The sequence below is a fragment of the Thermobia domestica genome, chromosome 14 (genome assembly GCF_964235325.1).
Source record: "Thermobia domestica chromosome 14, izTheDome1.hap1.1, whole genome shotgun sequence".
Taxonomy (NCBI): domain Eukaryota; kingdom Metazoa; phylum Arthropoda; class Insecta; order Zygentoma; family Lepismatidae; genus Thermobia; species Thermobia domestica.
In genome coordinates, this window is record NC_137467.1 from 172,710,831 (window position 1) to 172,728,791 (window position 17,961).

Genomic DNA, 17,961 nt, shown 5'->3' on the forward strand with positions numbered 1-17,961 from the left:
TGGTGCACTGAGTTAATACGGATGGCCACAGTTACATTTTGATTAACTATTAGCACTCATGTCATATTGTGAGCTTGAGGGACGAAACAGTGTGTACGTATATCCCCGAAATGCTTTCCGAATAACCAGCACGTATTGCATAAAAATTTCTGTGGCGATGGAGATTGGCAAATTCACACGTTTGTAAGTTCCAGCTACTGCATTATTCGACAACTTCTTTCGTATAACGTTCCTTCTGTTTTCGCATCAAATCATACTCAGCCATAGAGATATGCGTTACCATTCAAATAAAGTTTCGCCGTTTTTTTAGTTACTACAGCCTCATCCTTACAAACAAATGTTTCAGCCACACCATATCTATTTGTAGCGTAGCCTTAATTTGAGAATTAAAGTAGAGTTCTCATTTGAACAGTTACTTTCCACCCCACTCGCATACAGAGCGCAGGAAGAGATTATTTTGCAGGACTTGGATTTCTCTCTATACATTATGGCAATTTTACTCTTAACATATTGGAGTTAGCCCCCAAGATCCCTTCAGGGAGGCCACTGGGATCACAGGGACCACACCATTCGATATGCTCTATGATATTTACATATTTCAATTTTGTTCCATTCATTTACCTTGCATGGTTTTCATACTGCGGGTACTGGAGTTTCCGAACCATATCATGGCGGCCATTTTGAAACTGGTGCTCCATATGAAACATCTTTTGGTACCGCTTTACTTAGTTTTCCAAGACCTTTCGACCGAGGTAATACTCGACAAATGTTCCCATTTGACATTTCAAAGTTACCCCCCGTTACCCCCATTTACGGTGGGTGGAGAGGGGTACTTTTGGTGGAATTGGTTTTCCCCCTTAGCAATATATAAGTGTACTTCAAACATTTCTTCTATGTTGTACCATTTTTCAGATATTTCTGTGGATTGATAAAAATGGCCCACCTGACTACGGGCCTATGATATAAAGTACTCATCAACTACCTCCATAAAAATTGTTGCGTGAGTACCTTACGATTCTAAAACATGTACTTTTGGATAGAGCACATACTAGTTCCTAAGTGAAGTCTTGACCCGACTACAGTAGGTCCCATAGTTTTGGAGTTATGAACCTTTAAAATTATTTTTTTCATGTTTTCGACAGCCTATAACACGTAAACTATGAGGTTTTCGCCCTAGGTTTATTGGAACTTTTTTTTTTTTTTTTTGTTTGTTTGTTTGTTTTACTCTCAGGAATCACTTCTCTGCTTTTGTACAACCAATTTAGCGCCAGACTGTATATATATATAAATCATTAACGTATATCTTCGGAGTATATAGACAAAATGCTTATAAGATCAGCATTTTATTTTAGAATTGTTTTGGTGCCCCTTTTTAATTTACATTAAGATATTCCATGTTAAGTGTAGAGGATTGAAAATTGAAATCGATGAAGAATTAGAGATCTGCCATATGACCACATCCACATTTTTTATGAATGACTTAGATAATAAAGAGTATAAAAAATATAAGTAATTTTGAATTTATAATAACTCAATGAATTTATAGGATGCGTATGTAGTTTCTACTTTACCTAAGTACTCTACTGGTGGACAATTGTAATTTTAACTGTAAATGTTTCAACGCCAGTTGATACCTTCATCAATACAGATCCTAAAGCAATCAGCGTTACTTGAGACGTACATTTTCAGTTGGACCTGCTATGCACTATGAGATAAATCCTAGGAAATATCGTATGATTTATTTTAGGAAAAATGTTACGACTTATCTCGTAGGAAATCCTATCCTTTCGTGCCATACGGGTGAAGATTTTTTTCCTGTCTGACCGAATGACGTTGCACATCTTTTTAATGTTGATACCAGGTGCTATATTGTTAAATTGCACACCTCAAAATAAAAACATAAAAAATCAGAAGATAAATTACGATCGCCGATGATAATTCACATCCTCCGAAGAGGTGCCAGGTCTCACAATGCATATTCGGCCAGCAATATTTTTCAGAATTTTTCACTTTCTCTTACTTGATGTCATTTAAATCGAAATCTAACGAATTTTCTTTCCGAAATAAAGCGTGCCCTAAACAAGAGAAATCTTAAATGATTGTTTAGAACATAGGAAATGACATTCGATCTGATGAGATACACGTTGAGATTTTGACTATAGGAAAAATCGTAAAATATTTCCTAGGAGGTGTCTCATAGTGTATAGCATGCCTTACTTTCCTGAACTGTAGAAACAATTTAAAACTAAGTTATCATTCTATTAACTATGAATGTACTTATTTACTGTACGAAATACATCTGAAGGGTTTATGAATCATTATTTCAGGTATCCTTTGTTCTACATTTATATCACTATTTCCTTATTGGTATTCAAACTTGAGGGTATGAAATCAATAGATACCTGTGCCAAAAATCCTCAGAGCTTAACAGAAAACGTAGTTAAGAATAACGATTACATTCACTTCAGTATTTCTTCTGATGTAAGCGCACGCTTTCTTTGACAGATTCGTACAAAATTGTGTTTAAAGCGTATGGTCAAGATTAACAGTGTTTCTGTCGGTTCCGTAGGTGAGCAGAAGTTTTATTAAAACTAATAATTCTTCAAATGTTTTCTTATGGGCCAGAAATCTCGGTGTGCAGTTTGCAATCATAAGTGACGAGTATTCAAATTTCAATACTGTATGAAAGGTCTTGAATTAAAAATATTACTGGTGTTGTTCAATAAGTTTTGCCTTCAACCGTCATTTTATTTAAATTTATTAATACGTTCTGTACGTAAATAATTTTACTTTCAAACGAAAGTTTGTACTTTATGCTTTCGACGAGTCTTCCACTTTTCATTACAATTCCCACCGACGTCGACGCTTTTGCGCCAGCAGTCGGTGAAGAATGAAGCCGGTTGCTGACGACGCTGGCCTTTCAGATAGTTCTTAAGCTTTGGGAACAACCGAAAGTCACACAGTGCCAAGTCAGGGCGGTAAGGTAGGTGCGGGAAAAACTCCGAATTGGAACTTTTGGAACGCCGCGATGATTTCCCGGCTTGTGTTTGACCTTGGGTTGTGTTGAAGGTGGCATTTTTGTGAGGACGAACGCTATGCAGACGTGTACACAACTTCGTTAATGTCTACATATAACGCTCAGAGTTGACAGTGTCATCACGTTTGAAAACATCAATCAGCTCCATGCATTCACTGTCCCCCCCCCAAAAAAAAAATGGTGACCATGACTTTCGTTGTTAATGGCTGCATTTTGAACTTTTAGGATGGGAAAGGATGGATGTCAGTACTCCGTGGACTGGTATTGAAGTGATGAGCTCAGGACTCGTCGAGAAAGACTTCCTCCGGTATTGAAACAGGCCAAAGTTTGCTCACACGTGTTTTTGTGCGCTTCTTTCATTTCCAATGTGAACTGACGCGAATCCCACCTTAAACACTTCCTTGAACCCAGGCTCATCGTGTATGATGTGATTCACTATTTTGAGTGATATACCAGTAATGTATGCAGCAGGGTTGGCTGGTTTAAACCAAGGTGGTTTAAACCAGCTGAAAAAAAAAAAAAAAAAAACTGGTTTAAACCAAAAAACGAAAAATGTTTGTAAAAGTGTAAGTGTTCGTAAAATCTTGATAAACACACATTTGTGGGTTATCACGTTTCACTCCAGTATATTATTCGTATTATATTCAGACCTAAATTTCCCATTCATTACTCAAAAGGATTATATCACAAAAGCAACTTTTTAATATAAGTTTATAAATGTTTGTTTTGTGATTTCTTTTGTAGTTATTATTGTTATGTAATTGCAATCAAAGTTTTACTATTGATAAGATACATCGAAATGACGTACTTTGTGTGTGTGTGTATGTGAGGGGGGTCATACAGACCCCACGAGAGGCATTTAGTGAAATGAGAAGTATCTTTGGTATCTATTTATGTTTGAGCCAAAGTGGACTCAAGTAATTCGTACCTTTATTCACTTTTCTTACTGATATGCAAATTAAGTCGTCGTATTTCTCTAATTTGGACCAATAAAAGTCGTTGTTAACTAACTTAAACTAAATTAGTTCTTCTGTACTCCGTAGTACTTCGAAATTGTCCATATGTAATTCTGTATAATAGTTTCACTTGTGCAGCTGTTTATCTTTTTGCTCTTCTGAAATTACTCTTGACAATTATATCAAGAAGCATGTAAAGATCAGTTCAACGTATTTTTATGAGGATTCCTTCGTGAGTGAGTCGGCAGACGTATCGCGTTTGTGGCCAATTAGGCCTGGTTTCGAGTTCAAATGGAGGACAATTTCTCTCAGGTGTAACTTGAGAAGCGGTTTTTATTCCGCTTTAAGCTTATATGACCCCTTCCAGCATAACCTGGTCGTTGCATAATAACATCAAGGCGAAACAAACTATATGATATGAATATGCTGGAAGCCATAATGATATGAATATATAGAGCATATTATTTAAACAAAACAAAACAAAAAAAAAAAAAAAAAAAAAAAAAAAAACTGGTTTAAGCCAAAAAACGTTTTTTTATTTTTTTTCAATAAAAACCATGGTTTTTGGCAACCCTGGTATGCAGTCACCTCTGCTTATTACGCCAATCACCGCGAAGCAGTACATCAACCCCAGAATTTCCAGTTTAGACCTGTGTTACCTTCTTTAGAGTGGATGCAGTCGTTGGCCGTCAACTGCTTGCTGAATTTTCTGTGCGCACAATCTGAACTTATCTTCTCACTGTGCTAATGTTCATACATGCTTTCCCCATATACACCATTACGTGACAGTGGATATTGATGGGTGTCACATCTTCACAGTCAGGAATTCGATGACCGCATGCTGTTTTAACTAGGTGTTCATGTAGTTTATCACTAATGGCGCGACTGCGTCGTTGTCAGTGGAATGACCTGAGAAACAAAACATTTGTAAAGCAGAAGGGTTAAACTTTCGTTTGTGGGTACAATTATGCACATACAACAATTAATTTTAAAGATATTAAGGGTTGGAAGCAAAACTTATTTAACAACCCACGTAACTGTTCCCCACAAGCCGTCCGGTCTCTCCGAATTGCCTGCACGCTGGCGACATCTGGCGTCAGGTAAATGGCAGCGCAGCTAGCGACAACTATTAGCGGACTAACAGATTGATGCATATTTCGTTTATAGTAAGGATTAAGAATATCTAAATATTTCGCCTAGATACTTATGCAATCCATATAAGCCAAGTTTATCACTGGTAGAGCTGACTCTGTACTTAAGAGGCCTCATTACGGCAAAATTAAAATACCGCTAATTTTAGAGTAATTATGTGATATCTTCAAATAGATAAGAGATAATCGAAAAGTAGAACAAGCGTACCGTAGTCAATATTATTTTACATGATATACCGTTATCACGACTCACTTATCCGCTTTCGATTTCCAGTCATTTAGATCATCGGCATTTATTTTCGCGTTTCTAAATGGCTGCCAATGGAAAGCTACTAGGTGACTCGTGATAACGGTATCGCATGCAAAATAATATTGTCTAGGGCGCTCTTGTTCTACATTTCAATTATCTTTTATTTATTTGAAGATATCACATAATTACTGTAAAGTTAGCGGTATTTTAATTTCGCAGTGATTAGGCCTCTTAATGATTCGATCTAAAATCCATCTAAGTTTTGGGTGTTGGCTCCTTGTTTCTCATTTCATCAAGTGTTTGTCATGCGTCTCTTTTTATCCTTAGGTTCATAAGGGTGGAACGTACTCTCAAGGTTTCATTTCTTATTTTTCTGAAGGATATAGACTTAAAGTTGTAGACATCTATGAAAGCAAAGTTAAAACTTTTTTTTTAAAGTAAATAAATCATGTTAGTACACATTTCATTTACTTAATAGCATTCATTGCGTCCTTGTTTCAGAATTTCCAGTTTAGAAGACAATGGAATATATAGGACTGGGTCACATTTAAATGATATAAAATTCGAACCTCCGTTGTTAGATTTTAAAGAAAGGTAAGTGTTTAACGAGCAAAGCATATCGTTAAGTTTGTATGTGTTTTCTGTCTTTTTAACGCTGATACTTTAAATAATAATTACCATAAAACAGACTGACATAATAATAGTAGTGCTTCTTACGTGAAGCCGAATTAATCTATTATTCCCATGTATCTGTTACTTGCTGATTTTGAGCTTTCGGTATTTTACCCAATATTTTCAAGTTCACTGTTTCCTACTTTCAATTAATTCATATTTTCCAATTAATCTCTAATAACTACTACCGGAAATAAGCCAGAGTTTCAATTTGTAATTACCTAGCAAATGTTATTAGTGTTGAGCAATTCTAGAACTGAATAAAGAACTATATAATCTCTTCCACACATTTCATAAGGGATTATTCGATGTGTATTCATAATTTTAGAAATTTTGTTTAACCCCTAATAATATTTATTACATAATTATGATATGTAGCTGTGGCGTATTTCCAGTGATAATTGATTGGAAAATGTAAGTTAATTGAAATTAAGGAGATTGTATTTAAAGATATTTGATACAATACGAAGAATCCAAAGCATTATCAAGTAAAAGGTACATCGCAACAATAAATTACATTAGATTTCAAATGACAATCATATTTTGGTATAACATAGGGTGACCAGACGTACTGATTTTCGCAGTATAGTACTGTTTTTCAAAGAGCTGTCCTGCTTGTTGCAAAGATAAGTAGAAAATCGAGAAATGTCCTGCGAAATGTCCTAATTTAACATATTTGCAATACTTTATAATTTATTCACATTTCGAATCACAGGTTTTTTGGTTTTGAGTTTAGCGTCCCTTTCATCAGCGAGGCTATATGAGACGTGGACCTTGACAAGGGATCCGAACTACACAAAATTGATTGACAGATATTTTTTTAATAGGAAGAGGATTAAATGAAATGTAAGAAATTCACATTCACTTGCTGAAGTTCGCAGCAATTCCAGAGAATGAAATATTGGAAAGGTATAAAGTGATTCTAAAGATGAACAGAACATGCAACCTAAAATAACGTAATTATTTTAAGTTCCAAAATCAATTTAGTTTCTGAAAATGAAATCCTTTATTTACTAGCAAACATGGATACTTTTTTCGTGGAATCTGAGAAGTCTTCAAAAACTCTCCCTGCTGTTCTTGACGACATTTGTTAGAAATTTATGACCCTTGTTACCTAAAAATCAACATTGGCCCATCCCTCTGTTGTCCCTTTCTTTTATCTTCCATTCATTGTTTTTTAAATACTGAAGTTTGTTCAGTTTCAGTGAGCAAACTGCCACTTCGCTGTGTATTTTTACTTGTGCTTGTACTTTTCTGTTGAACTGTAACATCGAGTATTTATAACGAAAGCTGAAAGTAGGTTTCTTTTCATATGATCTATTCAAGTGTTACGGGAGTACGGCAACATTAAAGAGAATGACAGCGCACGTGCTGCCTAAGATCATTCGAGGGTTATGTGGGGAAAAATGAGTAGTGGTTGGGGCAAGAGATCTCTAAGTTTGTGTGCAACAGTATGTACCGTGATGGTTTTGACGTTTTCTCGGGAATAGAGCCATATTTATAGGGCCTGTTTTTCTACCGAGGCTGTTGGAACGTGGAAGTACACTGTAAACTCGAATCTGAACTACATGAGTTCGCACTAGACGTTAAACATGGATCTGCTGTACCGAAAGTGGGTAACGCCAACCATTTACAAGTGAAACCACATATTTATGGCTCCTTCATGGGTTAAGGGTTAACCTACTCGTCTTTGGTGAAGAAAACTTTGATTGGGTTCTCAATGAGGCTCGTGTGTTTCGGATCCAACGTTAAACTGTAGGCTCATGTCTGAAATAGCCACTGTGATGAAAAGGATATTAAACTATGGACGAACCAATCACATCGTGTAATACGTATTGAACTGACAAACTCAGCAAGAAACTGAAGACAACATAATCTTATATCCAATAATACTAATGTAGATATACAAATTTCGTAAGAGTATCCAACTTAACTTGAACGCACAAGTTTGTTCTAGGTGGTTATAGGGAATCAATAAGAGTCTTCAAGATAGGAACGTAAAATCTTATGACTATACGAACTACAACTAATAAATTTATAAATTTTAAGCATACATTAAGGGTTACTGTTGTTAGGAGATTTACTAGCTTTGTACTAATAGTAGTATTGCTTTCTCAAAATTTGATTTCATGGTTGTTATTGTTTTCAGGTATTTAGGGATGCCTCACCATGAGAAGGTGACACTACATAATGTAAATGGTAACAAAACAATTCACATGTCATCTATATCAGGAAATACAGTTCATTTCCATAGCTCATTTTTTGAGGATAAGGTGAGTAGGAGATCTTTCTTTGTGAACACTGCATGTTACTCATTTAGTTTAAAATGGATTTATTCTGAATTATAATTTGGCTATATTTGGGATAGAGCAAGTGGCTCGGAAATAAAGCTTTTTGAGGAGTTTGACTTACCAAAAACCCCTTTATATACTTACTCTGTCTGTCAGTGTGTCCGTCCGGGAGACACAGAATCTCATGAACTACTTCTAATAGATGACCATTAATTTTAGCCAGGGTGCAGAGGGTAAGAAGTTAAGAATCGATTTCGTTGAAGGAGGTGATCCATCCAGTTAATCCCAAGACGGACATTCAAAAATATGTTCCCCATGTATTCCTATGGGAGTAACTATGGATATTACGTTTTCTAGATGACGACACGCAATGCTATAGAGCTTATCGGGGTACTACAGGGTGGCGCAGGAAAACAGTAAAATTTTACTTGACGTAAAATGCACTAATCAACACCGGAAATAATACATTTAAGATGCATGTAGAGAGTATGCCATTAACAAAGACGTTAGCTATGGCACTTACATGTCACGTCACCTTACTTCTTGAAGACGACCTCGGAAGGAAGTGCCCCATCTCGGGATACACATAATAATACGAGTTTGTTTAGGAAATTTGCTGGAATGCTCAATTTATTACGTCTTGAGGAACGCCAGTGAATCTTTCTTTAACTCTCAGTTTCAGTTTAACGATATTTGCAGGACGTGTACTATACTCTTTGTTTCCGAGATCTCCCCATAGATTTGCCACAGAGAGAAATCGCGCACACAGAATTTAGGGGATCTCGGAGGTCATAGAATATCACTGTTGTTATCAAATGCTTTCACAGCGAACACACGTTCCGCACAACTTCAGTGTTTCATTAGTACTAAATGGCAAAGTCTTCTCAATGTTGTGTTACCGGTCCCAAATAAATGCCAGCCATACAATTTGCTAATTCTAGATTCAAAATTTCCTTTTTCTCTGCGCCATCCTGTATAATACTTGGATGCAAACTACTAATTTATCCTTGATATAATACGCTAAAATAAAACTAATTGATCTTCTACTTTCTATTTTCAAATATTCCTTCATCTTACTGAAGTTTTTGGGTGCGTAATGGGATATGAGGGGAAATGCAAAGAATATAAATTCAAAGTTTTCATGTTGTGTACACAGACAAACCAAAATCCTTTGCGTGGTGTAGCTGTGACACTTTTACTTGTTATCTCTGGTGAAAAAGAGGTAATAAAGTACTGAGTGAAGTGGTCATGTAGATATATGGTCACATTGCTACGCAGCCTATTTGGTCCGTGGTGGGATATTTAACACTAAAATGAAGAAGAGTTGCTGGCTTGGTCGAGCGGCCTAAGATATTTGCCTGGTATTCGTAAAATATGTCCGTCGTGGGTTCGAAGTCAGCCGTATAGAACTGTAACTTAAGCATACGAGGTGTGTTCAAAACTATAGAAGACAGTGCATTGAATGTATATTCTGCAAAAATTCATTTATTCAGATAATATACAGTGACTCGAATCTTGAAAGTGGACCCTTTGGAATGCACATCTTATAATCGAAGCACAAACTAAACCAACTTTTCTGAGCAATTAAGCTGTTAAAAGGGCATTAGAGCCATTCATAGATTGTCAGTGAACCAAATATTGCTGCCGTAACAAAAGGTTAGCCACTTTGTATTGTCATTAGAAGGCACAAGAAAATTGGCCTGCTCCTCCCTTGAATTTAATGTTACCCGTGTACGTCTTGATCTTCAAGGGAAAAAGTTGATTTTATTCTTGTGCAAACTATATCCGAGCGGTCTGCCATTGTTGAAAACATTTCTGGAACGCATCTTTTGGAATGATGTTGAGCTGGATCATCATATTCCTCATAGTTTCTTCTCTGGAATAAAATTGGGTCTCTTTCAGTGGCATTTTCAATTTCGGTTACATGGTGCCAGGTTAAGGAGTGGAGAGCCTAACAAAGTGCGGGAATGTTATGTTTGACCAAGAGAGTCTCAAACAAATGCAAAGCATAGATTCTTGGCAACGACCCCGAACACCTGTTGGATTTTGCGAATCGTCTTTAGTTGGATATTGCCAAACTTTTGGCAAAACTTGATCCCGTCATTTGACACAAATTACAAATCCGACAGGGCTCCTGCACGCCCGCGCTTAAAGGCTAAGATATTCTGCAACCGAATAAAAATCTCACAGATGCACATGAATGTCCCTTACTTATTTCCACCAATGAACGACGCCCGTACTTCATGTTTTTTATGCGGGGAACATACTGTCCGATATTTTTTGAATAAACCTCGTACAATACAGTAAATCTTAGAAGGTCATATTAACAACTGTTGTTAATATTATCGAATGAGTTGTTTAATACGTTCAGTATTAAATGGTAATTATGGAAATGTACGCCTCAGAAATTGTCAGATTGACAAGATAATAGTTTGAATCTTATTTGAGACCCTGTTTGTGTTAATGGTACGATAATTAAATACATTGGCGATTCGCCATAAATCTAATTGGACATACGAGGGGAGTCTGAATATAAGTTTCCCTCTCGTTTTCCCCAAGAGAGCGAACAGCAGGGGGGGAGGGGGTGGAATAAAACAACTTTGGCACGCGGAACACACTCAGACACAAGTGGGTATCGTTCGCCTGCGATCCTTCAGGTGACGCCGTCGCAGCCTTGTACCTATGGAGAGAAGATGCGTTTTGACGTCGTGGTCAAAGGAGGAAGTGCGAGCGGCGATTGCCCGCTATGAATGGGCACGTGGCGAATCGGAAGCAGAAATCTATTAACCACCTCGTGGGAGTCTATGGGCCTGATGTGATATCGAAACAAATGGTTCGGAAATGGTGTCGCCTTGGGTGGAAACGCCTTGCTCATCTACCATACAATCCCGATCTCACACCCAGTGAGTTCCATCTGTTTCTGGCTTTGAAGAAGTCTCTCGGCAGCAGGCGCTTTGGAAGCAATGCTGAAGTCGCAGAAGCTGTTCGACGCTTCTTTCGTATGCAGAGCCCTGAATTTGTCGCAGAAGGGTTTTTGATGCTTATAGACTGGTATGACAAATGTCTCAATGTACGTGGTACTTTTGTGGAAAAATAAAGGTACGTCTGATCTTTAATGTCACGTGCTATTTTTGGTCTTGCATTCCCACCTCCGTCCACAGTCTCCTAGTGAAACATATTCGGACTCCCCCTCGTATATGTATTATTTAATAGTTAGGAGTAGAGAGTTTCTAATATATTGAATAGAATATAATAATTTCAAATATTTTTCTTTAAACATAAACTCTCTTTGAAGGCAGTCTCAATCCCCCTGAACAAGTAAACTCCTTTCCACAATCTCGTTCATTATTATTTACTTTTATTCATCATCCATATGGCAGTATACAGGATGCTAAAGATTCCATTTATTTCTGTTACATTACTTCTTGCCCATAATACTTTAGTTTGTAATCTGTTGAGATGTAAAGCAACTGAAAGCATAACTGGGAACTTAGATCTTAGATAAAGCTTTATGCTTAAACTTAACCATTTACTGCTTTTTGTTACGATTTTTTCTAGACGGTTTCGACAGATTCAGCTGTCATCATCAGTGTGTTGATGCCCTTTACTGAAAAATCATCTCTCATCATAATATGAATGCCCTCGTTTCTTCTTCTAAGCCTTTTTCACAGTTAACTGGAATCGGCATTTCGGATCGCTGTCCTTCACTTGTTTCTTTCTTCCACTGACACCACACTGCATCATATCGTTTTTAACACACTCTCCCCATTCTTTGGCGGCTTCTGGCTCGTTTCCCACTCCCTTCTGTAGCATCTACTCGGTGAGCTACGTATGTCAGAGGTCTCTGAAATGTGCTCTTGTACTTCTGTATATACAGAATTGATGAAGGACGAGATAACAAGTCTTAATAAAGAGAATGTTAGTCCTTCAGAAACTCTTGAACTATAATATGACTTCCTGTAAACACTTATGAACGAGAACTGCTCCTGTTTGAAATTCACGAAAGGGAGCACAGGTTTCTGATACACTATACGCTTTTTGTCGTAAATTTTACTTTAACAGTATTTGTGAATCGGTTGATGGTAGTTGAAGGCTACGTTGATTAATATTATGTTGAAAACCATGAATATGTACTTCGTATAAGCTATACATACCAAAAACTAGCTATGACAGCAAATTAGGTTTATCTTATTTTCGAAATGTATATTAATTGATTACTATTTAAAATGTCTATTTCTATCGTAAACAAGTAAGTTTTTTTTATTCTTTTCTTGTAGAAAATTCCTCCACTTGGCAATACAACATTTAATGTTGTGTTCTTGGGGCGTGAGGAAGGGAAAATAGAAAGTTCGTTGTTTATCCACACATCTGAAGGGAGCTTTAAATACCAAGTAAGTACTTACAGCTGTATTGATACGTGAAAGAAAAGGAAAACTGTTTACAAGATAAATTAAAGTGTCAATACTCAGCGTTCATATTATGACAGAGAACTAGATACAGTAGAACGTGCTGAGGTTGGTTGCATGCTTAGCTTGCTTCAAATCTGTGGAACTCTGTAGATATGTTGTACTTTAATTTGGCGTCTCGTATAAGTTTATTTTTCTTGGAGAAAAGTGGTTACCATAACAAGATTTCGTTATAAATACTTATACTGTGCTTGGAACACAATTCTTAAATAGAAACTTTACGCAATAGCTTCCTAAAGTGATATTTCAGCATCATAGTAGAGCTTAACAAGGATGGATTAAGTATAGGGTTAAAATTATACAATTTTCTAATTTTATCTGTTACCTAAAGCAATTACGTTTGTTGTGTATATATAGGAATTTGTCTTCCTGTGGATTTCTCTTAGTGCATTATTTCCAATGTTTCTGGATCTATGAGAACAAAATACCGAGTTAATCTGTCAAAATATTTTCACATATTAACACAAATTTAAACAATAAGAATGCACAATTCATTCACATTCCGTGACTTCAACTTGTATATTAGTTTCATATATGATATAGTAACAGTGATACAGTCTACTAATAGAAAAATTAGAAGAATCTTCATATTTTTATTTATTGTAAAAAATTACTCAATTTCTAACTTAAACTTAATTAGGATCCGATGGAAACATAGAAAGAAAGAAAAAAATATCTATTGCCCAAAATTTTTACTGTACAAATTTTGAGGTAAGGCGTTTTTCAGTCATATATTTGAGTATATAAATTTTATAATATGCTATGAAAATACAGGTCTATTGTAAATGATTACCCGATTTCAAATTTTAGTAACTTATGTTTATTTATTCATAATGATATGAAACGTTCGTTAAATAAAAGAAAAACTCAGAAAGTTTATGGCTGGCAAAGCTGATATTTAGGTACGTGTTTCATCATAGACAGCAGGAAATCAGGATGGCAGTAATCGAAGACAGGAAAACATTTTGTGTTCTCGAATTTCATGTAAAACAATCTATAATTAAGTGTTCAACGAAGTTTCAGGAGGGAGTTCGGATTAGATCCACCAAAGGGTCACTCAGTTCGGAAATGGTACAGATAGTTCAAAGAAAAGGTGTACTACTAGAGGAAATTTAACAGGCCGACTAGCAGTTGACGAGGAAGCAGTTAATCATATGCATGCGGCTTTCACAAGACGTCCACAAAAATCAATAATTCGTGCAAGCAAAGAGTTGAACTTGAAGCAGACAATAGTTTGGAAGATTCTGCTAAAAAGTTTCAAATTTCGCGCACACAGATTGAAATTGTTACAGGCTCTTAAGCCTATCGATAAGGATAAGAGACTTGAGTTTTGCGTTGCGATGCAAAGACCTTATGGAAAAAGATAAGTTTCTTTGTGTCAGTTGTGTTTAGTGGTAAGACTACCCTCCACGTTTCGGGGAAAGTAAAAAAACAAAATGTGAGAATCTGGGCTTTGGAAAATCGTCATGGTTATGAAGAACATATCCATGATTCTTCCAAGGAGAATATTATTTTGTGCAGTCGTCCGTAAGAAAGTGTAAAGCCCTATGTTTTTCGAAAAGGTCATTGTGAACGGACTTTCCTACCTCGACATGCTGCAGATATGGCTCTTCCCACATCTGAAACAGAACATGGTAAATTTTATTTTCCAGCAAGGCGGGGAACTTCCACATTGACACCAGGAAGTCAGGAGAAACTGAACAGAAGATTACGGAATCAATGGATAGAACGATTTAGTCGTGAAGATGAGGTTCTGCTTTCTTAGCTCCTTTGCCCGACGATGTGTAGATATTTTTTTCGGATTGTTAATAAATAGCAACAGTCCTTATCTCAGATTTTCTAGAACGTGCCGAATTCGTCGCTGTACTCCTTTGCATCAAACTTGTCTGTGATGCGATAAACAGTTAGATGTGGTAGAAAAGGGGGAAGAGAGGATAGGGATTAAACGCTTCTATCCTCACGGTCCCAGTAGGTTTCAAAGTCTACTTCCTTTGTTCTTAACCGAGTTCCTCATTGTTTACTATTACTGTAAAGAAAAAAAATATAAAAATATAAATATAAAATACAATCAAATTAACATTACAGAATTTACCAATGAATTATTGTTGACCCACATTAGACCATCTGGTAGTTGTCAAAATGTCATTGTTTATTGAAAATATGATCTGTCAGCAGTAAAGAAGGTATACTGTAAGCGTTGTGTCGAATATAAGAAGACAATAAAAATAAAAACAGAAAACCAGCACTTTCCAGTTAGGCACCCATGTCTTTATTATTATTATTATTATTATTATTATTATTATTATTATTATTATTATTATTATTCTATCCGATGAAAACATCAATAAATTCCACTTGTTTATGATAGTGTAAATAGTATAATCATAAATGTAATATTTGTAGTGTACCACTTACTGATTTACGTTTGAGCCTTACATTTGTTTTTCGTTTCTATCCTATACATGCTGGTAATATGTGACAGCAAATAAATATTTATACTTTTTCTTTTCAGGTGAAGGGTGCCAGCATTACTAGTCCATACAGACTACGACCGTTAGTAGGTATAAGGATGCCATTAAATTCAAGTTTCTCATCAATTATAAATATGCATAACCCTCATTCGTATGCAATTCAGGTAAATATATAAATATATATATATATATATATATTAGAGATAAAATTGTAATGTGTTATACACACTCGTGTCCAGAAGTTAAGGGACACCATGTAAAACTGACATACAAATGAAGATGTGAGACCAATGCCGATCTGTGGAATCTGACGTAGGGGAGAGATACCCAGGGAATACACTGATAGTCAAATAACACAGGAATACAGTAAATGGCGGATGTACAGCACCTACTCATGCGAGTTTATCCTGTCGAGTACATGATCACTATTGAGCCGCCAGAAACTTTCTGTATGTTGTGTAGTCACTCCGAACGTCTCAACAGGTTGTACAACGTGTTCCTATACTGTGGATGAAACCGTTCAGGAGCTCATGTGGTAATGCATCCCAAGTTTGGGGAGGCATCCATCGTAGGTCATCCAGAGCCTGGGGTGGTAGATTTCGGATTGCAATTCGATGTCCAAGGGCGTCCAGACATGTTCAAGCGAATTAAGATGCGTTGAGCATAGTGGCAACTCCAAACGCATGATATCCTCATGTTCCAGGTATTCCTCCACCACTTGCGCCTTATGTGGATGGGCATATTCGTCCTAGAAAGTCACACATTTTATTGCAGGATAACGTGCCAGTAGATCACATTTATCACAGTACCTCGGGAACACATGCAAGGTTATCTGTGCTCCTAACATGATGCCAACCCCACTGTAACCCTGTTACCGCCAGAACGATCTTGTTCCACAAAATTGGTGGAATCACAGTGCCCCTGTTATATGCCAAGCGTAGACACATCGAGAATCACTCTCCAGGCTAAAACGGGTCTCATCATTAAACAGTACCCCTCTCCGCTGTTCTTTGGTCCACTCCTGGCTAGATACCACATTAAGCGTTCCTAACGATGTCGTGGTATAAGTGGAACACCTGTAACGAATCGCTTTGCATAAAGGAACTCTTCATATAGCCATCGATTCTCAGTTTGTCAGGAAACGTGGGACACAGATGTTGCTTCTGTATCTCGAGCTAATTTAGATGCAGCAAGTTCGACGTCGTCGTACATTTAATGCCAAATAGCTGGGTTGTGGTATGTGGTATTTGCCCTATATTGCCTCCGAGTGTTTTCGCATTTCGGAATCGTGTCCACAGTCACAAATTTACACCACGAACCACTCACATCTCGTTGACTGTGTCCCCGTTTCTAGTCTTCCGATAATACTGCCACGCGTAATATTGTCCAGATGCTTTGTTCGTCACTTTCTGTGCTTTCTATGCTTTGATTTTACATACCCAACGAAACATACCGTGAAACAAATCCCTTAACTTCTGAACTTGAGAGAATTACCAGAAATCTAATACGCTACAATTCTAAATTGTTTTTGAATGAAATGTCTAAAACTAATTTAATGATACTATCTAATAATAATTCTTATAATTTCTTTCATATTACCTAGCTATTTAATACGAAACGTCATTGATATTAAATTGTAACATCTACAAAAACTGATAAATAATCTGTTTCCTCCCACATTCTCATTCCACCAATTTTATCATCATTCAGTTGTCTTAAGAGTCTTCATCCCGGCGAAATTAAAATACCACTAATTTTACAGTAATTATGTGATATCTTCAAATAGATAAAAGATAATTGAAATATGGAACAAGAGCACCCTAGACAATATTATTTTGCGTGAGGTACCGTTATCACAAGTCACCTAGTGGCTTTCCGTTTTCAGCTGTTTAGAAACGCGAAAATAAATGCCGATTTTCAAAATGGCACGAAATCGAAAGCAGATAAGTGAGTCGTGATAACGGTTTCTTATGTAAAATAATATTGTCTAGGGTGCTCTTCTTCCACATTTCAATTATCTTTTATCTATTTAAAGATATCACATAATTACTGTAAAATTAGCGGTATTTTAATTTCGCCGGGATGAAGACTCTTAATTATCCGTCTCCCTTACCCTTAAGTGCATAACGTGGGACATTAAACTGAAATATTTCATTTCATTATATCTTGTAGATGTTTTAAGGTAGGATAATTTTTATTTACAGTTAGTAGATATATATCCTATCGTATCAATTAGTAATTAAGTGTACACACATATTTCTAATTATGTTGTAGGTAGCAGAAATCTACAGTAGTGGTGGGGACCTTCACCTTGAACTTCCTTCGGGTCAGCTTGAGGGACCAAAACATTTATGGGAAATTCCTCCTTTTGAAACAAAGCCTGTGATAAAAGCTAAGTTCTTTGCCAGAATAGAGAAAAATCACACTGCATACATTAGGTAAGTACCTACGTATAAATCGGATTAAAAATGCAAGTTATGTACTGGATACTTACGAGAAAAATAGTATGAAAAAACTGAATGATACTATAAAGTTTTCTGAACTAATCTCATTCTTACGGCACACAGAAAACGATGGTTGGTAAGAAAAGATTAGACGTCGTGGTCGGTTCGAAACTTTTTTTTTTTTTTTAAGTATGTTCATAACTCATGTAAATCTTTTATTTTT

General features: G+C 36.4%; 1 protein-coding gene across 2 annotated transcripts in view; it reads left to right on the plus strand.

The window, feature by feature from the left end:
• The window catches only part of Tmem131 (Transmembrane protein 131), a 159,893-nt gene that overhangs the window by 9,321 nt on the left and 132,611 nt on the right, over positions 1 to 17,961 (plus strand). For both annotated transcript variants that reach the window (XM_081739196.1, XM_081739195.1), the window contains exons 4-8: positions 5,896 to 5,988; positions 8,216 to 8,339; positions 12,635 to 12,748; positions 15,336 to 15,458; positions 17,569 to 17,732. In XM_081739196.1, coding sequence (XP_081595322.1) covers positions 5,896 to 5,988; positions 8,216 to 8,339; positions 12,635 to 12,748; positions 15,336 to 15,458; positions 17,569 to 17,732 — 618 coding nt within the window. The remainder of the gene's footprint in view (positions 1 to 5,895; positions 5,989 to 8,215; positions 8,340 to 12,634; positions 12,749 to 15,335; positions 15,459 to 17,568; positions 17,733 to 17,961) is intronic.